The sequence below is a fragment of the Nuphar pumila genome, chromosome 3 (genome assembly GCF_984573655.1).
Source record: "Nuphar pumila chromosome 3, dmNupPumi1.hap1.1, whole genome shotgun sequence".
In the NCBI taxonomy this organism is placed as follows: Eukaryota; Viridiplantae; Streptophyta; class Magnoliopsida; order Nymphaeales; family Nymphaeaceae; genus Nuphar; species Nuphar pumila.
Genome location: NC_143251.1, coordinates 13892671 through 13919030, shown reverse-complemented (window position 1 = coordinate 13919030; position 26360 = coordinate 13892671). Strand labels below are relative to the sequence as shown.

The 26360-nt window shown below is 38.9% G+C and overlaps 1 protein-coding gene and 1 pseudogene across 1 annotated transcript; one reads left to right on the top strand and one right to left on the bottom strand.

Moving 5' to 3' along the window:
* Positions 1-1079: 1079 nt before the first annotated feature.
* LOC149842050 (5S ribosomal RNA) lies at positions 1080-1198 on the bottom strand (annotated as a pseudogene).
* Positions 1199-7392: 6194 nt separating this feature from the next.
* On the top strand, positions 7393-26360 carry LOC149842049 (protein TPR3-like). Its single transcript, XM_089998860.1, has 26 exons — positions 7393-7592; positions 7960-8096; positions 8192-8371; positions 8569-8682; positions 8848-9006; positions 9733-9910; positions 9985-10108; positions 10206-10321; positions 10476-10641; positions 10767-10876; positions 10979-11048; positions 11159-11232; positions 11792-11887; positions 11961-12056; positions 12156-12283; positions 12366-12600; positions 12691-12855; positions 12933-13016; positions 13221-13367; positions 15122-15232; positions 15325-15504; positions 15590-15718; positions 15799-15894; positions 16124-16312; positions 16393-16559; positions 25802-26360. The coding sequence occupies exons 2-26, from the start codon at positions 8017-8019 to the stop codon at positions 26013-26015; spliced, it is 3408 nt and encodes a 1135-aa protein (XP_089854986.1). The 5' UTR covers positions 7393-7592; positions 7960-8016; the 3' UTR covers positions 26016-26360.

The window sequence follows — 26360 nt, the reverse complement described above, 5'->3', positions numbered from 1 at the left end:
TGAAGATCTTTTTCATGGAAATGAGCATCGTTTCTGTGGGCCCTACCATGCAGTGCAAACATGGTGTTGGCTTTCTTTTCATAAATCCACCTCAAATCTTAGTGACAAAAGTTAAAAACATTTAAATCTAACAGGCAAAAAACTCGAGATTTTGAAAGCTTTCATAAATCTCGCATTTTTTTCAGCAACAACAACAACAACTACTACTATGCCTTCGTCCTAAAACAATTGGGGTCGGCGATATGAACCAATAAAGAAAATCATTCTGAGTCTTCCACATGAATCCTTCTCCTCCAATCATTTCTATCCAATGCCATGTCCTCCGTGATGTTCAAAGCATTCATATCCTTTCCTATCATCTTCATCCAAGTCTTCCTAGGCCTACCCCGACCTCTTTTAACTAATATATTTTCTCATTTCTCTATCCTTCTAACTGGAGCATCATTAGGCCTTCGCCGAATATGTCCAAACCACCGTAAATGATTCTCTTATCTTATTTTCAATGAATGCAATGCTTACCTTCTTACGTATCTCCTCGTTCTGAATCTTATTTTTTATTGTATTTTCACACATCCATCTAAGCATACGCATCTCAGCTACACTCATTTTTTTAATATGATGTCTCTTGGCAGCCCAACATTCTGTACCATATAGTAAAGCGAGCTTAATAGTCATCCTATAAAACTTTCTCTTCAACCGCAATAACATTTTATGATCGCACAACACTCCAGTTGCACTTTTCGATTTCATCCACCCAACCTTTATCCTATGATTTACATCTCCATCAATTTCTTCATACTTTTGAATAATAGATCTCAAATATTTGAAACAATCATCCATCGGTATTTCTTGCTCACCAAGCTTCACTAGACTCTCATCACTACTTCGTTGCTTACTAAACCGACATTTCATATATTTTGTCTTACTCTTACTCATACTCAACTTAAAACCTCTTGCTTCTAATGTCTGTCTCCATAATTCTAACTTAGCATTAACCCTAACTCTAGACTTATCGATCAAAACAATATCATCAGCAAACAATATACACCACGACACATTTTCTTGAATTGATCTTAAAGAGAGTGCAACACAAGGACTTCTCAGGAGGTCACCCATCCTAGTACTACTCTCGCCCAAACACGCTTAACTTTATAGTTCTGATGAGATCTGATGCTTTAGTGCTGGTATGATCACACTAAAAATAAAAAAATAAAAATCTTGAAAATAAAAAATAAATTCAAAAAATAAAAACATATTTTTTATAAAAAATATAAATAAAACACATTTAAAAATAAAAATCTCAGGGGTTTTCATGATAAATATCTTTTAAAAATATAAATATTGTGATATTTGTCACGGTTTGAAAATCTCACGAGAAATTACAGTTTTAAACTTTCAGGTAATTTCTAGCGATATATTGGTGAAATTTTATAAATTTCCCAATATTTATCACAAAGCCTCAAATCAAGGAAACCCCACCACATCCCTGGAGGTTGTGTGTGTGTCTTGGGGTGGGTTGTGTAACTTTTCATTAGGCACAGTACAGAAAGGGACACGACACGGCGGTAAGGGACAAAAAGGTTGTCCATCACATGCAATGATGCAGTCCCACTACAAAAGTCCGTGAGTACCGACGCTTGGGGCGGGGGTCATGTCCCGCTGTCTCAGACTCTCAAACTCTCTCCTAAACGAGGTACGTTCCACGCGTGGTGTTTAATGATTGTATTTAGGGAACAAAGAAGGTCAATTAAGTAACAACGCCTTCTGCATACAAAATCACTAGTTACAACGGCGGTCACCTTCCTAAAAATGTTATGTTAATAAGGGTATTAACGGGTCACATCTAGGTGGGACTCATGTGAGTCCGAACCCGGATTTGTTTTGACGTGCGGGAACCCGTCTGGATCCGGATTCTATCGAGTTTGCTATAAGAAAATCCATACTCAGACCCTATAAGTATGGTTGAGCATTGGGTTGGCCCAGGCATGTTTAGAGCTGGGCCCATTGGGTTTTAAGTGTGACCCAGCTCGGAGATGACTCGATCTATTTATAAATGGGTCGGATTTTGGCCCGTTTCTTAATGGGCTCGGGTTTGAAGAGCAGCCCATGACTTGGCCCATTGGCTAAATGGGCTAATGTTCAATGACCCCGGCCCAAACTCATTTGTAAGTTATTTTCGAATGAATTAATTCCTATAATACAAAAAGTAATGAATTAAATAAATGATTAATGCACCCATCAAAATGACTTGACCCACCACGGGTCAGGTTTGGGTCAAGGTTTTCAGCCCTAACCCATTAGCTACAGAGCTGAAACCCAGCCTGTTATATACATGGATGAGGCTCGGGCTGACCTGATGAGCCTAAGATACTTAATTAAATTTTTTGTAATATAAAAAATAAAGAAATTAATTAGTTGCATTGTAACCTGATAATTATTATTGTTTACCTAATTAGTTATATTGATTTTATGAAAACTAGAAACATAATTAGTTGGGTACATGGGTAATTGTTTATTATTACTATTTACCTAATTAGTTGCATCAATTTTATGGAAAATAGAAAGATCATTGGCTGGGTACATGAGACTATTGGTTTATTTAAAAATTAAGATTGTTGGCATTTGAAAATAACTTACAAAAGAGTTTGGGCTGGGCTGGGCTGGAATGGCCCGTTAAACATTGAACCAATGGGTCGGGTCATGAGCTGCGCTTCAAACCTGAGTCCATTAAGAATCATGTCAAAACTTAACCCATTAGTAAATGGACCAGGCCATCTACGGGCCAGACCACACTTAAAACCCTATGGACCAAGATCTTAATGGGCTTGGGCTGGGTGAGGCCAAACTGATGCCCACCCTTAAATTCAACCAATTAGGTAAATAGAAATATTTACCAAATTATTATGCAACCAACCACTAAAAACTTAACTAGGTAGCTAAAGCCGATCAAGTATATAACAGGTCAGGTTTCAAACCGATGGCTAACAGGTCAAGGCCTAAAACTTTGATCCAAATTCATCTCATGATGGGTTGCGTCAACTTGGCCCATCGAGCGGCCGAGCCCATTACCCACCCCACCTATAAAGATTATACGAACCATATTTGCTAAACATAATATTTTTTCTGAAAATGATCGTACTGTGCAGAAATTTGACACGTTTTTTGAAATATGTTATAATTTTTGATATTTTTTTTCATGTCTAAAATCGCAAATAGCCAGCTTTGGAATGTTTTTTTTTCCTTTGCATGCGTAAAACTCAAGAAGTTACACGAAATGTTACTCTCTTCGTCGGGTACTGCATACTCTTACATAAAATGAGGTTCACACATTTTTTTTTTCAGACTTCACTAAGTTCATGTAATAATATTTGCAAATATCTGCTAAAACTCAAACAAAATGAGGAAGTTTGTATATATTTTATGCGAACTTCCTCAAATCCTCATATATTTTATGTGGCTTGAAGAAGTCCGCATATATTTTATGCGGACTTCATTAAGTCTGCCTATATTTTAGGCGGACTATCTCATCCTTATCAATATTCGTTGTTTGTGTGTTTAGGAAGAATAATCTATCTTCCGAATGACGTTTCTTCTCAACCGTTCTCTGATCAAGGTGGTATTAGTGATAGTGAAAAACTAATTGATATATATATATATATTTATTTTTCAATGCAGGTGGTTATAAAATAGAATAGAACAAACAAAAAAATGCCCAACCCTATAGGGTGCAGACTATGCTTCTTTTTCGATTTTGAAATTTAGAAACGAAAACTTAAAGAGATTTTCTATTCTGACTCAAAACATGAAAGTTGTAGGCTTGTGTTTTAGCTTTTAAACAATTATAAAAACATAAGTTTTTAACATCTAGTCGGAGAGATACAAATATGAGGATAGTGATTGTTTTGCAAAAAAAGTAATTACAAATTTAAGAGAAAATTCACATATATAGAAGAAGTTTGCATGTGCGAAAGGTAAAAAGATTTTTTTAAATTCAAATATTTGTGAATTTGAACATGAGAAAAATATCTAAAATTATAAGTTTTTTAGGAAGACATGCTAAATTACTCATACAATAAGATCATTTTTTGATATTTTTTTATATTAAAAACTATTGGTTTTAATCGGAACTCAGTTCAAACCTGAGTCTAGTATAAAATTTTACAAACCATACCTGGCTCCATATACTAATCCGATCTTTTGGGTTTGACCGAGATTTTAATCGGACCTCATTTTTTTTATAACCAAACCTTGACCCTATAGGTTTGATATGGGCCAGGTCAAAATAAGACCAGTTGACACTCCTACATGTGAAGCTTCCTATCAAGAGAGAGAGAAATATTACCCTGTTAAGACCATTACCTCAAGAATTGCATATGGCCATATTGGCCAAATTCCGGAGCCTATTAAAAGCATATTGGATCTAAGGTCCCACCTTTATTACCAGGGCACATGAATACTGATGTTTGAAGTAGGTCTCATATGGGTGTAGGGATGCAAATGGTTCGGTTCTGGAACAACTAAATACATGGAGATTTAGATTGACATAGGATCCGAAACAGCTAAAAATTGCAAAATCTCCATCCTAGTCCGATCCATTTGCATCCCTATATAGGTGTCTAGTTGTCCAATCATCTTAGTTGCACTTAGAGGTTGTCAACGTGGTTGGATCTTCATTGGACTCGTGTGGATCAGGACCAGGATCCAAATATAAGGTGCTGGTACTGACTTGATCTACTAAAGACAAAACCATACCTGGATCTTATAAGGGTAAGATAAACCAAAGCTAGTAAAATACTCATTTTATACATTTTATATTTAAAAAATGTGGATCTTAATTCTGAATCCGGTCGAACCTGGGGCATGGGTCTAAACTGGATAGTTAATCAGATCTCTCCTTTTTACTAAGCAAAGATCCTACCGGATCTGTTATGGGTCAGGATCAAGTTATACCCGGCCCATTGACACCCCTTAATTGCATTTGAGAGCGACTTAGAATTAAACCACTGACAGCCCCTAGTGACATATCATGAATTTGGATACGAGATGTGAGTTTGGGTGTCAACGGGTCGGGTTTGGTTCGGACCCAGTGGAACCAGAACTGCCCTCAATTTTCGGGTATGGTATCAGGTTTGGACTTGAGTTTAATTGGATCCACCGTAAGAAAAATCATACCCAGACACGATAAGAACTAATATGAACCGTACTCAAGCCATACCCCATAAAATAATATTTTCTATCATTTTTACATTGAAAAAATTGCGGGTCTTAATCCAAACTTGGGTCAGGCCCGAGTCTGGTATAAAAATTCACAAACTATACTTGGATCCATGTATTAATCTGGATATTCGGGTCCAAACCCTGGTCTTAATCCGGTCTTCTTATTTATCACCATACTCAGACCCTGGGTCAGAACCCAACCCATTGACACCCCCTGGATCTCATATTTACTTATCTCCAAACTCGATACCCAATCTCATATTCACGTGCCTCATTGGATATGATTGGATCCATGATTTGAGTATGTTATCTGTATTCTGGGTTCAAATTTGGAGTTATCATGATCTGGGAGGTATCCAGTCTAGTCGCACCTTGTTGTGAGCTATGTCACAGCGGCAAGCCATTTTGGTCCCCATGTCCCTGGTGACTTGCACGAGCACATTTGGACACGGCTATTATTTTTAAATAAATTTTAATAATATTTAGGTAAAAAGCTAAGCTTACGAAGGAGGCAAGGGTGGTTTCTCGTAGAAAAAAAAAGTAAAACATAAAAAAAAAAATTGTTATTGATTAAAAATTTAAAAAGTTCCGTGTCATTGTGTCTCGCCTTTGAACAAATTTTCCAACTTGCGAGTAGACACCATCCCGTATCCTCTGGCCACGAATCTTTGTGACGTACGTCTTGAGGCATCGACTGGAGAGTAAAGACGATGACACCTGCGCAAGGACACGAGCCGTTTTGCTCCTCCACAATTTCTGCCACGTGGCCTATCCTATCTTGCCCGTTTTGGTATTTTTTAGAAATATTTTAGGAAAAACAAAAAAGATCGGATTAATTTGCCGCAAACATTTGACTTTGTGTTTTATATTTAATGCACAAAAAAGGATTCTCAATCACGAGGCATAAGGGCATTCTAGTCATTTTATCGAAGGGAATCTGCATTGGAAAAGCAGATCGCACGTAAGCGGTACCCGCGCACGCCGTAATGCATGCAGTTGCTGATCCGTCGGCTTACTTTGAGAAATCGACGGCCGTCATTCATCTCGTTTCGTCGTTGCGCGCAAGTCGAACCGAGCTCATCCGAGTTACCTGTGTGACGCACTCACCCGATCACTTTTCGATACCGCCTGCAGGTCATTTATCAAAAAGAAAATCTGCGTCGTGCTTCGACCAAGTCAAGCGGGGCCCACAGTGTCTTTGAAGTCTTTTGATGCTCTCGTAGGGATATTTAAGGAATGATGTCCATAAATACAGGGGTGTTTTCGTAAATTTGTTAGAAGATTTCAGAGTCATACGCAATTTGACCGAAACAACCTCCTTTCTTTTCGGCACGAAAAGTTTAACAGCCTCACTTTCCAAAATGGACAAAAGTTGTCATCTGTCGTAAATATATCTCTCCGATCAGGATATTTCCGTCATTTACAACAGCTGGGGCGAAAAAGTTACGGACGGTAAAAAAAAGCTATGATTTACGTACGAAGTACAAAATAAAATCCGTATAAAGATACGAACGGTAGGCTCCAGTGTCAATGGGTAGGGTTTGTCCCGAACCCGATTCGTACCAAACCCTATAGGGTCAGGGTTTGGTAATAAATGAGAAGGTCCGATTAGAATCCGGGTCGGATCTGAAGGGTTCGATTAATATATGGAGCCGGTATGGTTTGTGAAATTTCATACCACACTCATGCCCGACCCGAGTTCCAATTAAGAACCATAATTTTCAATGTAAAACAGATAAAAAATATTATTTTACCTGGTATAGTTCGGGTCTGGTTCATGTAATCGATCTGGGTATGATTTTTCTTATAGTGGGTTTGATTTTACCTGAATCCGAATCAAACCCGACCCGTTGACAGCCCTTGGTCTACTTTCAAGACCGGTCTCCCCACAAATGCACGGATCTCAAAACTAAACGTTAAATTCGATTTTGTTCCCGATTTTCAAGTCCGGATCACCCTCATCCCCTACCGGCAACTGTCGGTTGTGCACAACGAAGCCACTGGAGACAGAAGCGGGACTGCTCCGAGTAACGTAGATAAGCAGATTGGCTTATATAGGATCACTCCCTCTCCAAAATAAGCTCAATTGCTTATCACAGCTTGATAAGCACGTTAACGTATATTACGATGTGTTATCGTCTCCCTATAAATACCCCTTTCTTTCTTCAACTGAGATGTTTTTCATTTCCTTTGTGAGAGAGAGAGAAAGGAAGAGGAGGAAGAGAGAAGGAAATCTCGGGCGTTTCTTTCTGCGAGCGAGTGGGCTGTCCGATGGGATCTCCACATGAAGTTTTCGCCGATCCGTCTCTTCGTCCTCCCTCCTGCTAGTCGCTTCCCTCTGTGTGTGTGTGTGTGTGTGAGAGAGAGAGAGAGAGGTGAGTTCCCGAAGAATCTCATTGTTGTTCTCATCTTTTTCGTTCTTTTTCCCTTTTGCTGCATTTTGATTCCTCCTGTTTAAAGGCGTTCGAAATTCTCCCGTTTCCCTTTTTTCCTGTCGTTCTCTTTTTTACCTTCTCAAAACCTAGGTTTTTTAACTGATTTCCGTGCGCTTTTTTTCGTTTGTTTAATTTTATGATGTCCATTTTCCCCTTTTTGATACCCTAATTAGTTTTGTGGTTTCTATGTATATGTTTTTTTGTTTTTTTATTGCTTTGATTTGTGGCCTGAAGCGTGAGAGGATCTGTCTTTATCTCAAGGAAGAAGGGTTTCATCTTTTGGTGTTTTCTTTCTTTTCGTGTTTAGCAAAGGCGACCAGTGTTTGGAATTCGGATTTTTCCATCAAGACAGGGGGTTTTAGCCATGTCGTCGCTTAGTAGAGAGCTAGTGTTCCTCATACTGCAGTTTCTCGATGAAGAGAAGTTCAAAGAGACCGTTCACAAGTATGTGATTGCTACTATGTGTATTTTTTCAGGGTGTTTTAGTTATGGGGCATGGGGTTTGGTTGATTCGTTTGACATGGTGTTCGTTTGTGTAGGCTGGAGCAGGAGTCTGGGTTTTTCTTTAACATGAAGTATTTCGAGGATGCCGTGCACAATGGGGAGTGGGACGAAGTGGAAAAATATCTTTCTGGGTTCACGAAAGTGGATGACAATCGGTATTCCATGAAGATTTTCTTCGAGATTCGGAAGCAGAAATACCTGGAGGCATTGGATAAGTAAGATTAAGATCTTATTATTTCTGTTCTCTCTTCCCTTTCCTTTTTGGGGTGTGAAGGGGTGCGGGTGGGGTAGTGGTTGCACATTGAGTTAGTATGTTCTGTCCATTTTATGCACGTTTGACCACTTTCCTTCCAATTATGTCTGCAATTGGCTGTATCAATGGTAATGGTGCATTGCGTTTGGCTTCCTACAGGCATGACCGTTCAAAGGCGGTAGAGATCCTTGTGAAGGATCTTAAAGTATTCGCCTCGTTTAATGAAGAATTATTCAAGGAAATAACCCAACTTTTAACCCTAGAAAATTTCAGGTATCATTTGGTTACCTGCTTCTCGTTATGATTGCTCTTTTTAATTCATGCTCGTGGCATTGAAATCATTACCATTGTGCTCTTCATGATTGCTAATTCATCAGCAATTTTTCCTCCAGCAAGCAATTTAACTTTTCATTTACCTTTTTGCTTTGTCAATGTAAGGGAAAACGAGCAACTTTCCAAGTATGGGGACACAAAATCTGCCAGAACCATCATGCTGGTTGAGTTGAAAAAGTTGATCGAAGCAAATCCTCTTTTTCGTGATAAACTTCAGTTCCCGAACCTTAAGACTTCACGATTGAGGACCCTCATTAATCAGAGGTAATTTCTGTTACGTTTATAAATGGTGGCTTGGCTGATTCTGCAAACAAAGCGACACCTGTCTTTGTGACTTCAGAAATAGAAATTTTGTTTTCCTTTTTCTGCCCCCAGATGTGATAATTGGAAAAGATTATGCGAGTATTTGGCTACTTTTCAAGAGATTTACTAGTCTGAATTGGTGGTCGCTCATGATTTGAGCCAATGACCTACCCAGGTTGGTCCAGGGGCGAGCATCAATTTGATGAGTAGAATTGGACCTACTTGATGACTTAAAAGTTGGTTTTGCACAAAACTTGTAGTGGATGATGTTGTCTCATCTTATTTCACGTGGACTCCTTGAATTGCTGAAAAGTTGAAGTTTTCATTCTTTTGAGTGAACTACAAAAATAAAAAAATGTAGTGCAACATCTATTTTTACGATTTCCACAAAAATGTGATGATGTTACCTGGATTTTATGCCAGTAGGTTTCCTCCAAACGTTTCTTTCTGTATCATTTCTGGTTCCATCTTTTTCCTATTCTTTTCGTCATTGATATGTTTCTTTTTCTTTTAGAGTTCATATTCTGAATTACTTATGTTTATTTTTTCTGTAGTATATTTCATGGGAAGAAATGTGTGAAATTCACAAGATGAAAAACCTCTGTTAGTGTCATGCATGCGATGTGCTTTAACTTAGTTCCAAGGAATACATTGAGAACCTATCATTTTGCGTTTGCACTCTGGCAGCTTGAATTGGCAGCATCAGCTATGCAAGAATCCTAGGCCTAATCCTGATATAAAGACCCTTTTCGTGGATCATTCTTGTGGGCAACCAAATGGTGCACGAGCCCCATCACCTGCAAACAATCCGCTCTTAGGATCCATGCCCAAAGCTGGAGGCTTCCCCCCATTGGCAGCACATGCAGTAAGAGTTGTTATGCAGAAATGCGCTTTGAGCTAATCACTACTATAACTGATTAATGTTGTTTGTGTTTGCAGTCATTTCAACCAGCATCAGCACCTGTCCCAGCTCCACTTGCAAGCTGGATGTCTAATCCACCTACTGTAACCCATGCTGCAGTTTCTGGTGCAGCCATTGGTCTCAGTGCTCCTACAAATCCAGGTAGTAACAGTTTCTTTTTTTGGGATGAAGGTCATTCCATCACACTCTGCTGTTTCTATTTTTATTAACTTACATTCTGTGTTGGGCATGGTGATAGCTGCACTGCTGAAGCATCCAAGGACTCCTCCAACCAATAATCCTGCTGTTGATTACCACTCAGCAGACTCTGATCATGTCTCCAAAAGAACAAGGCCCATTGGAATGTCTGATGAGGTAAACTGAAAATTTTGCACTGAGATGATTCTTCATGGTACTTTTGAAAGAGTTCGTCTTGAATTTCTTTGCTTTTTCATTTCTGGTATATGATATTTGTGAAAAACTAGCCACAACAAATATATGATGTTTTATCTCTGTTCCCTTGGTGCAGGTTAGCCTTCCTGTGAATATATTGCCAGTCACCTACCCTGGGCAGAGCCATGGTCAGAGCTTGTATACGCTAGATGATTTGCCGAAGAATGTTGCTCGTACACTGAATCAGGGATCCACTGTCATGAGCATGGATTTCCATCCTACTCAGCAGACTATACTTCTTGGTTAGCTTTCTTGAGCTCACCTTTTCTTTTGATCCATAAGGTTAAAACTTACCACATTTCTGATTTGATCCCATTAATGTATCACTTGAATTGATAGATTTCTTATTATTGTTACTATTTTTTAGTTGGTACAAATGTGGGAGATATAGCATTATGGGAAGTTGGCTCCAGAGAAAGACTGGTGGTGAAAAATTTCAAGGTTTGGGAACATGGGACTGTCTCTATGCCATTACAGGTATGTTATACTTCATAGCATAGAAAACCTGCTTGATTGTGTTCTGGCATGTCTTCTAAAAGTTGTTCGTTAATAACTGCATTTGATTTTCCTAATGGTCAGCCTGCTCTTAGTAAGGAACCTGCAGTATCTGTTAATCGCGTCATATGGAGTCCTGATGGTTCACTGTTTGGTGAGGACAATAGAATCATGGAATTTATCCATCTGGATTTTTATATCTGTTGCATTTAAACAAAGTTATGTACTGCAAACCATTTATACCATTTTTTTTCTTTTCTTCAGGGGTTGCATATTCTAGGCATATTGTGCACATATACTCATATCATGGTGCTGATGACATAAGACAACACTTGGCGGTATATCTTGCTTATTACCTGGGATACACTATTGAGCTATGTCACACGGACTCGGCTAGGGGGTCGACGCACTCGCGTCAACACGCCCCAACACGGGTGCGGCTTCGGACACGGGGCGGATTTGGACACGGTCAACCAAATGTCGGACTCGTTCAATGCACCGGGGCCGAGTCTGTCCACATTTTGGACTCGGTCAACTTTGACCGAGTTTATTTTTGTCCATTTTTAGGACAAAAAACTAAAAAAATCAAATATATATATATATTTAAAAAAAAAATACCGAGTCTTATTATTGTTATATATATATATATTGATATATATAGCCGTGTCCCCTAATGGGCACAACTTTGACCGAGTCTTATTATTGTTATATATATATTTTAAAAAATATATATACATATATATAGCCGAGTCCCAAAATTTTTGAAATTGTGCCGCACCTGTACCCGCACCCATGTGACATGGGTATTGAGACAATGGTGCATGTTGTGCTTTGGTTCTGTCATCCCTTCTGTTCTTGTCTCGAGTTAATGGTGTAAGTTGTTCTTGTATGTTATAGATCGATGCCCATGCCCGCGGTGTCAATGACCTTGCTTTCTGTCACCCTAACAAGCAACTGTGTGTTGTAACTTGTGGTGATGACAAGACCATAAAGGTTGGCTTCTTTGGCATTGTACTTATTCTGGTTTGATAGTTTAGATTGCTGTTATTAAATTATAGCTCTGTAGGTGTGGGATGCTGCCACTGGTGCCAAACAGTACTGCTTTGAAGGACATGAAGCACCTGTTTACTCTGTTTGTCCTCATTATAAAGAAAATATTCAGGTAATCACCCATTTTAGATAATATGTGTTAGACTTGCATTCAGTTCACTGCTTATTTTCTATTATTCACTCTAGGAACTTGATCCTTTCTGTTTCCCAGTTCATCTTTTCCACAGCTGTAGATGGAAAAATTAAGGCATGGTTGTATGATAATATGGGTTCTAGAGTTGATTATGATGCTCCAGGTCATTGGTGCACCACAATGGCCTATAGCGCTGATGGCTCAAGGTTTGATTTTACTACTATAGAAGTTAATTACTGAATCCGAAAGTTATTATACTGAAACAAATGTCATCTGGATCTTTTGCAGGCTATTTTCATGCGGTACTAGTAAGGAAGGAGAGTCATACATTGTAGAGTGGAATGAAAGTGAAGGTGCTGTTAAAAGGACGTATCAAGGGTTCAGAAAACGTTCTTTGGATGTTGTCCAATTTGATACAACAAGAAACAGGTTTTTGGCTGCTGGTGATGAATATTTGATCAAATTCTGGGACATGGACAATACTAGCCTTCTAACAACTACTGATGCAGAAGGTGGATTACCGGTATGTCTTTGATGGAAAATATTAATCTGCCTATGTATTCTGTGATGATTTAATATTGCAATCATGCTTCCTAAACATTCCTCTTGTCAGGCGAGCCCACGAATCCGTTTCAACAAGGAGGGGACACTATTGGCTATTTCAACCAGCGATAATGGGTTCAAAATCTTAGCAAATGCTGATGGGCTGCGCTTGTTGCGGACATTTGAGAATCGTTCTTTTGATGCCTCTAGAGTTGCATCTGAGGCTGTAGTTAAGGTGTGTAAACTGGTTTTTCCAACATGGGGTATTTGAATAAATAAGATTTTTTGGCTCAACAAAGTGCTGTCTTGCAGTCACCAGGAATAAATGCAATGATTGTTGCTTCTGCTGGGGGAACGAGTACAACTGCAGATAGGAGTGCCACTGTGGTGGCTATGGTAGTGTTTTGCCGTGCAATCTTTCTATTTAAATTGCTTCAGTATATATTATTCTGTTGATGACAAACAGTCATCAATGATTTGATCAGCCTGCTTTGCTAGCTTTCTACTTCAATTGTTAGAAGGTGTTGCTTTATGTTGAAAAGATTATTTTGATCTTTATATTTTCTGTACTTCAACTGATGGTCTTGTTTACTTCTACAGAATGGTGATGCTCGAAGCTTGGGGGATGTGAAAACCAGAGTTGCTGATGAATCAATGGATAAGTCAAAGATTTGGAAGCTGACTGAAATAAATGAACCAACACAGTGTCGCTCACTCAGGCTCCCTGATAGCCTAAGGACTAGCAAGGTGGGGATTACCTACTATGAAGCCTTTGCTTGCAAGCCTGCAAGATTGGCAGCAGGTTCTTGCAAAAAGAAGCTCTTTTTCTTTGCTTTGTTGCTAGATTGGTTAACATGGCTAATTTTCTGACTTCAGTTTTACTTGTAAATCTGAAAGTAAAAGATTGTGGCTGAGGATAGAACTTGAGTTTCTTCAACATAGACTTTGTATGCAGTCCATGGAGACATGGTGGAATGGCTTTAATTCTTGAATTCTCCTATCTAAAAGTGTCCATCCTTGGGTTAAGGGCAAAGATGTAATTGGTCCCCTATTTGGTTGATCTGGGTCTTTACAATTTTCTCACTCAAAGCTAATTGTTCATTTCCTAGAATGATAGGATCTTGTCTCAACTGTTAGAGGTTCTACAGGTTGATTTTTATCTCTATTATTATCAAATACGCTTTGGGCCAATGAGCACTGATTGTTAGACCAATGCTGTCAGAATCTTATCAGACCCCGAATCAATTTTCAAACGATTCAGGGAATCGTCTGATTTGGATTCTGAAGTCTGAACTGAATTAAGCTTAATTGGCCAATTTTTAACCAGCAGATGGCACATGTCAGTAAAATATTCAAATTATAAAAAAATATTTTAAACCCTTTTTTTAAAAATAAACCGAATCAGCTTGTTTCATATCTATTTTGGGACGATACGATAAGAATCAGCAGATTTGCAATGATACTGACACCAATTAATGACATATACTTACTGATGTTTGGTTGAGTTTCTTTTATTGGAAAATTTTTATAGGCTTTTAGCTTTGGTTCATGACTGTCCCAGTTCATTTACGCATTTATTCAACTACGTGAGTGATAGTGAGATTTCTTAATTTGGTTCTATTTGTTGTAGTACCTGCTACATTGGGTGCATGATGCAGTGTTTGTGTGTTTGTGTCCATATTTATGTATTCTCCTATTTTTGGTTTTCATATTTCTGGACTGATCATAGGCATATTTAGGTAATTCTTTATTCTTTTTATGATTGTTAGGAGTTATGACAGCTAATCATTTGATAATGAGTTCATGTTTCCTCTTGAAAAGAATTTATCTTGATAGTCTCTTGTATGCTAGATATTGCTGGGAATGTAAGGTGCGATTCTTACATGTTTCAATAAAGTTGAAACAAATTGTAACTGTAGTATTGTCCTTGATAAAAGCTTCAAGGCTAAGTTTACATTTCAAGTTAAATAAAAACCAAGTCTGAAGTTCAGATAGAGTCTGCGTAAGCCTCAGCAGGTAGTATTTAATTGAGGCCCACTACATTTTGTTACAAGGAATTGCCTGAGTCTGATCATTAACTTGGAAGATTGGAGAAATTTCTTAAGCTGCAACAGATCAAAATTTATTATGCAAAAGAACTGGAGAAACACTTAGAAACTTTAGCAACTGCAAAATAGCATATGGAATGGATTTGATTTGCATTCTTAAAAGGCATCCCGTGCGTGGTTGCGTTCTAATAATGCCCATTGAGACCAAAATATGTCAGGGAGCATGGGAACCTGTCGGTCATCTTAGTGCAGTGGCCACCTACTTAGGCACCATTTTCATTGTGAAATGCTTTCCTTATTCTGTTCTCAGTAAAATAATTTGTGTTAAGTTACGTATGGAGTAAATTGGATGGAGCCAGCCTCATAGAATTTTGGACATTGTCACAGTATTTACATGTGTTGTTATTGTCTGTGAACCTCTGCTGCTTCTAATGATTCATGCAATCACTACAGATTTCAAGACTGATATATACTAACTCAGGCATCGCCCTTTTGGCATTAGCATCCAATGCCATTCATCTGCTTTGGAAATGGCAGCGAAATGACCGAAACATAAGTGGCAAGGTAAATATCTTATAAAAGCCCAAGGGTCTAGTCAGTTTCTCAAACAGTTTCATATTTTTGGTGTATTTGCTTAGATCCTTTACCTTGTGTAGGCAACGGCGAGTATCGCACCTCAACTATGGCAACCACCAAGTGGCATATTGATGACTAATGATGTAACAGATACAAATCCTGAAGAAGCTGTTCCTTGCTTTGCATTATCCAAAAATGATTCATATGTTATGTCAGCATCAGGTGGCAAAATTTCTCTGTTCAATATGATGACGTTCAAGGTGAAATGGATAGTGATAGTATGTGCCAAGTTTTTTATTTTCAGTTGAAGATATACTGATTATTGTTTCCAATTGCCATATGCAGACAATGACAACATTCATGCCACCGCCACCAGCAGCAACATTTCTAGCATTCCACCCACAGGACAACAACATAATTGCTATTGGCATGGATGACTCCACAATCCAAATTTACAATGTTCGAGTTGACGAGGTAATGTTCTTGTTATGGAAATAGATGTCCCTATTTTTGTTTTACCGATGCAATATTCTGAAAGCACTGTCTTCATGCAGGTAAAAAGCAAGCTTAAAGGACATTCTAAAAGAATCACTGGTCTTGCGTTCTCAAATTCATTGAATGTCTTGGTATCATCAGGAGCTGATGCTCAGGTGAGAGGGTCTTTTCCTGGGGATATGTATGAGCTCTTTCATGAATTGAATAACTTTTTAGAAGTTAGCTCCCCTGGCCAATGGGCATACATATACTCGGGATTTCACTAATGCAATATGTTCTGCATTTATTCACTCTTCCTGCAATCTCTGCTTCCTGTCTTTTGTGTCTTGATAAAGATGTTGCATTGAGGACATCTGGTAGTTATTCTTCTGCTGTCTTCTGCAGTTATGTGTGTGGGGAACAGATGGGTGGGAGAAGCAGAGGAGCAGATTTTTGCAAGTCCCTGCTGGTCGCACACCAACTGCATTAGCAGAGACACGTGTCCAATTTCACCAGGATCAGACACACTTCTTAGTTGTTCATGAGACACAGATCGCTATTTATGAAACAACTAAGCTAGAATGTGTAAAGCAGGTATTCTAATAGTCTTGCACAACTTACTCAATTTACCAACTAGTCAGCCCTGTTAATCATTTCACTTGAATGTGGTTCAGTGGGTTCCACGAGAATCATCTGCTCCAATTTCGCATGCTACATTGTCTTGTGACAGCCAGTTAGTGTATGTTACCTTTCTAGATTCAGTGATATGTGTGTTCATTGCTGCAAGTCTGAGGTTAAGATGTCGAATCAATCCATCAGCCTATCTTACAGCGAATGCAAGGTACTTTTTATTCCATGAAGTTACTATGTGAAAGTTTCAATGTTGCATATTTCAATCAGTTGGGTCTTCTCTCTCTTTTTCTTAATTTATTTTTGGAAATAAAAGAGGCAGGCTTTATTAGTAAATAGAAGTTGAAGGCACACCTATGTCACACCGACACTTCACTTATCTTGTGTATCCCATGTAGACATGACACAACACTCGGGCTCTTCATGTACACGATGTGACACTTTTTTAATACAGTCAAACCGGCTTCAGGCACAGTCAACATTGTGTCATTAACTTTATCTATTTTCTTTTATGATCTTATTTAGTTTACCGTGTTCACTTGAGTTCTTTTTCTTTTAAAATTTGTCATCAATTACATTGCATTTCAATTTCAACTTAGTTTCATTATTTGATGTTCCTAACTATAGCGATTTAGAACTGTTGTTTTATAGACACACATATCTATATGTGTGTACAGCCATGTCCTCGAGTCCTAATTTTTGAAAATTATTGTATCGTATCGAGTGTATCTGCATCTTGTCCTGCTCCCACATCTGTATCAATGTGACATAGAGGCACACACCCAGCTTTGCCCTTGCGGCAAGGAATGCCCCATAGGTTTTTGAACCATGGTCATCCCATGTCAGGGTGACAAACCATAATCATCCCTTGCTAGGAAGGTGGAGCCCTTGTGAGCGGTCACGAGAAGTTACAACAAACAAGCACAAGAAAATATAATGTTGGGGGAGAAACCCATTTTTCCTTGTCAAGATCCAACCTACAAAAGGTGCATCATGGCCACTGTATGTTTGTCATAGAACAGAGCCAACTATTTTTTGAAAGCCTGACTATTTCTTTCCTATTAGACCATCCTCCATGTTGGAGGCCACTATCTCCAAATGCAATATCATCATCTCTATGGCCATGAATTCATCTTCCAAGAAGAAGCTCCCTGCAACTTTTGATGACTGGTATTATGTTTGGTACATTTGGCACCACTAGGATGCAGGATGCATTCAAGCAAATGGTTGCTGTCTTATCATTTTCACTGCAAAGCTCACATTCCAGCATGGTCCCTCCCTCTTGGGAGGATAGGAGCCATATACAGACAATTGTCCTAGGAGAGAGCCATTCCTCCAAATGGCCTTATTGGGAAGGAAGGTTGTTAATTGGTACATTATCCAGTAATGACTTATTTGCCATGTAGTGCATGATTTCTGATGGTTAAAATATCCCAAAAAATCAGCCACCACAACAATAATGTAAAGTGAATAAGATGGTACCAGTGTTGTGAAAAGCGTTGAGGCGTAGCGAGGCGCTCCACCAAAATCTGAGGCGAGGCGTAAGCCTCGAGGCGCAAAGCGTAAGCCTCATTTTTTTTTTAAACTTGAAAAAATATAAAAATTATCTAAAATTATAAATAAATAAGAAATGCATTATTGATGAAGCACCAACCAACATGAAATAAAAAATCTCAAATAAATACGGAAAAAATATGAGATTAACATGTAAAAGTAACAACAAAATGCATATTAGCACTAACAACCTCGGTTTGGAAGAAAGCCTGATCCTTGTAAAAATTAAAATTCATTAGGTAAAAAACCATACTAGTTGGAGCATTGACATGGTAAATGAATTGGATTCTGGACTGAAAAATGGAGTGGATGCCCTGAGACACTTGTTGCGTAGATTGGGTAAGACTAAACGCAGCCCTAGTTGGAGTGATGTTCAGTAAAGGTTTGAAATACTTAGATATCACTATTTTCTTAATCAAGTGCTACTTGGAGAACAATGTGCACAGTCGTGCTTAGTGAAGGTGATGCAGGTACGTATGAAGGTCCTATGAAATGCTAAGAAATGCATACGGCGAATGCATTGTGTAAATAACCATATTAATCAGAGCATTGATAACAGTACTCTGGACTGAACAATGGAGTGGATGCACTTTGTTACTTGTTGCATGAATTCGGTAAGACTAAACCCAGACCTAGTTGGAGCGATCGTCCGATGAAGGTTTGAATATTTAAGAATCACCATTTCCTTCATTCATTGCTACTTGGAGCTATTTGCAGAGCTTAGCGAATGTGTGAAAGCATCATTCTCAATATCGATAACAAAAATTCAAGGGTATATGAAACTCATATGTGGTATTGTAATGTTGTTTGTGCAAGTGGAAATTCGGAGATGCTTCATTTAGTTAAGAATCATTTGCCACATGCCCCATGAACCATATTTCTTGTTGTTTCTAGCAAGGTTCCTACACAGCAGAAGGCCAAACACAATATTTTTTGAACAAAAGGAACTTGATTCAGCTTCCTAAAACACTGTCCAATTTCAATAGAACAGAAATTAAAGAACTGTATCAATCAACAACTGTGACCATGAATTTATCGAACTACATCAATTCTCAAAAATTCAAGCGTGTAGAAGCTCGCCAACGATCAAAGAAGCCGGTACAAATCATAAAATCATTGTTACGTCGATCAACCACTAAAATTCCGAAACGAACCAGTCAATTAGATCAATTCAACCACAGGAAGTTCCTGTCAGGAACTCGTATTTCGATGCGCAATCACGTTGAAATTCAGGATTTATCAAAAAAAAAAATTTGTGAATCTGAAACCACCAAAAACCCCACGAAAAATGAACCAGAATGCGCTACGCACCTTGCCGAGGACGATATCGAAGGTTTTGGGGGAGCGAATGCGACTGCGAGCGGCGTGAAGAATGGCGCTGCCCTTGAGGACGATCTTGGCGAGATAGTGGGCGCGCTTTGCAGGCTGAGGTTGAGTTCCCAATTCTTCCTCAGACACCGCAATATCTCTTCACTCAATGGAATTCATTAACGCCCCAAAAGAAATGAAGGATACTGATTCTGTTTGTGGGAGCGATGAATCTGATGGGAAGATTGGAGAAAAGAAGAAGGTGGTGGTCGGCGATGGGTGGTGGAAAGAAGAAGGTGGAAGAGGCGATGGCCGGCGGCGGGTGGTGGCCGGTGGTGGCGGGGGACGAGAGGGGACGGAGTGGAGAGAGACGGTTCGAGAGAGGCGCCTGTGTCTTTTTTAAAGACACAGGTTCTCTCGAACCTTCGAGCATATGGGTCTGGGTCCGGGCCCATCCGATTGGCGCGCCTCGCCTCAAGGCGCATGAGGCGTACGCCTTGAGGGTTTTACGCCTTTTAAGTGCGCCTCAAGGCGAAAAGGCCCTCGCCTCAAGGCGAGGCATGTTTTTTGCGCCTTGAGGCGCGTTTTTAATAACACTGGATGGTACACTTGCATATTGAAGGCTTTGATAAATTAGATCTGCTTATGTTTTATCATTCAACTCAAGTATTGATGATTAATATCGTTAATGACGTTCATGCTTTTTTGTTTAGCCCACCAATTCATTTTCAATCAAGTGCCTTGCCAGAATTTTGAATGCTGCTTCCCATCTGTAGCATTTTGCATAACTAGGAGCCTAGTGGATTGTCTATGATGATTGCATGTATGATGTTCTTGTGTCTCACCATTAAGGATGGTAAATGAACCGAACAACTCGTTTAGCTTAAACTGGTTGAGCCTGAACATAAGGTGTTCAGTTCAACTCGGGAGAACTCATGTGTGTGTGTGTGTGTGTGTGTGTGTGTGTGTAGATGCGGATACGGGTGCGGCACTTTAAAAAAACTTGGGTGCGGGGGTACGGGAAGGGTATATATATAAATATAATTTTTAACAGTTTTGAGTTAACACTAATGAAATAAAACAATTATCATATCATCAATTCATCATGCATAAATTCATGCAATAAATCAAATTAACAATCTACAATTGTTATTCTTGATGAATAAAAAGTAGCACAACAATTAAATCGACCTAAATATATTATGGCTACATTAAGTGAATTAAGAAAATAGGAAACAATCAAACAAGCTTCTCCACGTGTGCCCATAGTAACCCATCATCACATAATGTAACTGAAGAAGAACTAGCACTAGCACTAGCAACTGGAGATTAGGATGATGCAATTCCTTTCCCTTTATCCATCATTTTCGTCCTTAAAACCAAAAAATAAATTTTTTATTAAAATAAAATTCATAAAAAAAAATTGGCTGAACTCGAACCCAACCCAAGCTTGGGTTTGGATCTGGCTGGGTTCACTAGAACCTCTTTTGGAGCATGCAGGCCGGGTTCAGCGCTTGCGTCAATGAGGAGAGGAGGAGGGAGGAGAAGGAAAAAGGAAAAAAAAAGGCGGCAGCGAAGGGAGGAGGAGAATGAAGAAGAAGAAGAAAGAGAGGAGGAAGAAGGGGAGGAGCAGGGAGAGAGACGCACTTGTTTCGTCATCATCTTTGTCGTCATTGTCGGAAGAGGAGTTAGGTTCGGGGTCAGGGGTGGGGGTGGCGCGAACGTGCCTAAACACCCCCCCCCCCAAAAAAAAAACAATTTTTTGATCAAAATGGACTCCGTCAAAGTTGACCAAGTTCATTTTGGACAAAGATAACCCTGGGTGCGGGTTGACCGCACCCATGGTTTATTGACTGCACCCAGTGCAGCAAAATGTGAATTTTTTCACACCTGTGCCCCATCAACGTGGGTGTGGCGGCCTCTTTGGTGAGTCCGTGTGACTTAGATATTATGTATAATATATATTTTAAGTTTAATATATAAAAAAATTGAAAAGGTAACTCGTGACATTTAATTTATTAAAAAATTACATAGTTTCCACGTAACACATTCTATTTTTGAAAAACAAAACCCTACAAATGCCCAACAAATTTTCTCATTCATTGAACACATGACAGCTGTCAATTTGAGAAAAGTTATAAAGAGCCATTTTTTTTTGCCTCACTACTCCTGCTTTTGATTTTATAAGATTTAGGATTTAGGATTTAGGATAGGATTAAAACAACCAGTTTGGATTCTGATCCAAGATTTGATTTAGATCCAACCTAAAATTCTAAACTGAATCCGAGAATAATCCAATTTGGTAAATTCAAATCTGATCCATAATAGCATGTTAGATTCAGATCACATATATCCGACGATATCTCTTTTGTACCCTAAGGAGTCGATCTTGGGATGATTAGACAAGATTAACTTTCCCAGAGGAGTTTTGATTGCTTCTCATTTTGACTTGAAGGAAACCGTTGAAAATTTTGGCGGGTATAGTGTTTGACAACATAATGGCTCCTATGGTTAGAAAAAAATCAATGTATTTTTAAAGAAAAGGCAAGTGATATTGAAGGGATCTATGACCAGCTTCGTTGGGAACTAACCTTGAGGGCACGCCTAAAATGGCCTCATCTCCTGATGGACTGAATTGGGGACTGCAGATTGGCGGCCTAATGATCTGTAATTTTGGTTTTATTTCCTGTTTACTGCATTTTTTTCTTTACTTGTTGGTAGTGGGTTTTGTGAGATAGGGTGTCACTCCCCGGACTCCCAACCCCAACGTGAAACTCTGTTTTCTTTTTTTGAAAGACAAACTGGGGTTAGTCCGACCTTTACCAAAACAACAGCCCCCTATGTGGCAGAGGAATTCCAACCTGGGCCTTCAGCTTGACACAGGACCCCGCATACCACATGGGATGCCACCTCGGTGGTGGTACGTGAAACTCTGTTTTTTCTCTGCTGTACTGTTATACTAATATCAATATATTTCTCTCTCTCAAAAAAGAGTATTTTCAGACGTCATAGCCTGCATATTACACTAAAAAAACTCTGGTAATAAGGTTTTCCGAAGGCAATTGGAATGCCTTGGATATAATTTTATAGAGGAAGCTGCAAAGAGAGATGGGCATATAATTTTTTAATTGATCCGCACCAGGAACATTCGGGATAAAGAGTAATGAGAGTAGAATTAACTTTCTTTACAATGTTCCCTTTGGCAAAGAAATTCTTGACGGCTGCAATAATTTCACAACCAACAATATCCCAATACTTTTGAAAAAATAGTCCTCGGAACCCATCAGGACCTGGAGCCTTATCACCATTAGCCTGGAACACTGCTTTCTTGAATTCATCATCTAAAACAGATGCCAGAAGCATATCATTTTCAGCTTGAGAGACACAAAGCCCTTCCTGGAACGGGAGAGAATCAGACCTGAAACCCTCCTCAGAAAGCAACTCATGAAAAAATTTAAGTCACTCAGCTTCAATACAAGAGTTATTTGTGACATGCACACCATCAATCCAAAGTTTATCGATATTATTAAAATGCCTCCTACCTTTGACAGATGCCATACAAAATTTTGTGTTCGTCTCCCTCCCAGATCCACTTAATATGAGATTTTTGCTTCCATTGGGACTCTTCTTGAGACTATTCTTCTCATGCTCTTTTTTAAGGGATAATTCTGCTCAATATCGTCAAGAGCAAGACTCGGACAATCCATTCTAAATTTAATTTTTATTCCATATATAAATAATATGGAATGTTTTTGCATGAGCCAGCTTCGTCTCATCCCCGGACGAGCCTAGCTCAAGCTCGGCTCGGCGAAAATCGAACACAAGCCGAGCCACAAGCACAATCTACTGGTAAATGAGCTGAGTCCGAACATGCCCTGTTCGATTGGTCGACTTGTTTACCAGCCCTACTCACTGTGGGAGTCCGTGATTTATTGCCTTCCCATTTGTTGGTTCCAGGTTTGGTGCAGTTCTCATTCTCCTTTTTCTGATTCTTCCCTCTTTATTTATTGGCTCACACATATCTTTATTGCTGGTGGCAGCTCTTTTTCTCAAGTATCAATAAGCTTTCTTTGCTGCTTTCTGTAATCTTACAACTTGTACCTTCTTTCTCGTCTCCTCTTGCACTCCTCTCCTCAGCCACACAACAACAACAACAACAACAACAACGCCTTCATCCCAAACAATTGGGGTCGGCGATATGAACCAAAAAGAAAATCATTTTGGGTCCTCCACAAGAATCCTTCTCCTCCAATCATTTCTATCCAATGTCATGTCCTCGGTGAGGTTCAAAGCATTCATATCCTTTCTTATCATCTCCATCCAAGTCTTCTTAGGCCTACCCCGACCTCTTTTAGCTAATATATTTTCCCATTTCTCCATCCTTCTAACCGGAGCATCATTAGGCCTTCGCCGAATATGCCCAAACCATCATAAACGATTCTCACTCATCTTATTTTCAATGGGTGCAACGCCTACCTTCTTACGTATTTCCTCGTTCTGAATCTTATCTTTTAGTGTCTTTTCACACATCCATCGAAGCATACGCATCTCAGTTACACTCATTTTTTGAAAATGATGTCTCTTGGCAGCCCAACATTCCGTACCATATAGTAAAGTGGGTCTAATTGTCGTCCTATAAAACTTCCCCTTCAGCCACAATGACATTCTACGATCGCACAACACTCCAGTTGCACTTTTCCGTTTCATCCACCCAACCTTAATCCTATGATTTACATCTCCATCAATTTCTCCATTCTTTTGAATGATAGATCCCAAATATTTGAAACAGTCATCCACCGCTATTTCTTGCTCACCAAGCTTCACTACACTCTCATCCCTACTTCATTGCTTACTAAACCGACATTTCATATATTCTGTCTTACTCTTACTCAACGTAAAACCTCATCATGGCACATTCTCTTGAATTGATCTCGTAAGTTCATCTATCACTATAGCAAAAAGGAAAGGGCTTAATGCAGTTCCTTGATGAAACCCAACCGTTATAGGAAAATTGTTTGTCACCCCTCCACAAGTGCGGACATTGGTTACTCCATCATACATATCTTTAATTATACTAATGTATCCTCAGCCACACTATTCTTGGATTTTTTTTTTCTGCCTGGTCTCCTAAAATTGCCTACCAACTTATCATCTACTTTCTCTTAATGTTTACCAAGTTCTCAGTTACTACAATGCCTTAGACCTGCCATTTGGATTGGTAATTTGGTTGTTTATGCAAGAAACATAAACAAGTGGATTACTCCTTGCTATGTTAAAATAAGCTGGAGTTGCTGCAAAGTTGGGTATATCTTTGTTTTTACAATAATCATACCCAACGTTGTCAATGAGGGAAGTGGCATCAGAAAGTCGTGAGAATTATGAGTTTTACTGAATTTAGAATTAAAAAGAGAATTTCTGTACATATAATAGTGCTATCAACCAACTAAAATTTTCAAATTTATTGAAGTACTTGTGTAATCAAGTTCAAATTCTTATTTTTGTTCATATGATTAGGAACTGTGTTTCACAAATTGTTTTATATATTAGATTAAAGATGAAAATTGTTATGAACATTAATTCATGCAAAAACTATGACATCAATGGCTTCTTTAGGGTAAGTAGTAGTAGCATATAAACTTTAGCATGAAAAATCCATGAATTTTATGTAAAATTGTACATAAATGCTGTGTATGTTTCTAGAAAGAGGAGTAAATTTTGCACTTCTGCCTTATATGAGTTACCTCATAGACCTTTGAGTTCTATTAAAAATGGTATGGTTCGATTCTTTATCCCTCAATTCAATTAAATAGGCTATATAAAGTATCTTTCTATAGAAATATCAAATTTTAGATTATTTTGTAAATGTGTTTCTTTTAAATGAAAGTGCAATAATCTTGGTCCAAAATCCCATGTCTAATCCATGCTTCCCATAACATGGATGGTGAGGTTCAGAACGCCTAGCTTTCAGCTTCTGAAGTGGCTTCTGCAAGGTAAGCTTTTGGCGATATAAGAAGCCATAAAATTCAGTTTTGTAAATAAGGGGAACGAAATTTATTTGGACAATGTTATATTGCTCGATTGGTGGAATCAATGTTCTTCGTCGTGCTTGGTTCATGATGAAAGATATTGAGGTAAGGTACTTGTTGCATTAAAATTGACAAAAACAAGAAAAACAAATTTACCCTCTTCTTATTCTCCTTTTTCCTTTTTCTTGTTTTCTTTTGTTAGTTAAAAGTTACAACATTACTTTGTACTGATATGCATTTGGAATTGTTTGCGAAGATGAATGTGCTGTGCATAATCCCTTGTCTAGTGTTTATCTGAGGAATAAAAGCTTCAGCAAACATGACGGTAAATTGATTGAAAGCCCAAGGGGCACCAGCTTACCGATACTTGTCTCATAGTGTCAGGCTTTAGATGACAAAAGAAAAAGGCAATTATTTTTTCATGAGAAATTGTGTGCTTTTATATTTCTTACATTTTTTGGGGCAAAATATCGGCTGCTGCACCAAGCCAACCAGGTGGTGGTGTATGTCTTTAGTTTTATGATTTTTTTCCTTGCCTAAATATCTGAAAAACGTCTATCTGCAGCTCCACTGTGTACCCACTCGTGATTGCAGCACATCCATCTGAACCGAACCAGTTTGCTGTGGGCCTAACAGACGGAGGGGTTCATGTCTTGGAGCCCCTTGAGTCGGAAGCAAAGTGGGGCAGCCCGCCGCCAGCTGAAAATGGTTCTGCTAGCACCCTGTCTACTGTTCCATGTGCATCGGCAACTGGGACTTCAGATCAGCCTCAGAGGTGACCAAAACTGTGGCGAGTTGTGGGGTGTTTCTTCTTTGCCCTTATTATAAGTTCAAATAGTTTGTTGGCAATATAGCTCAACGATCTTTTTCTACAGCATTTGTTACATAGATATTATTGGGGAAAAATAGGATATGGGTTAGGCAAGTTCTTTTGTATTTTTTTTCCTCCCCTTTTATCTTAGTCTTCCAACCCCCCCTTTTTCCTGGCAATTGGCTTGAAACACTTAGTTAAAGAGGTGAGTGCTGCTGTTGCTGGGTTCCGTTCTTTATTACTTTGGGTTTGATGGCGTGTGTATTTATTACGGTAAAACGTCCAGCTTAATCATTAAGAAGGTTTCATTTCA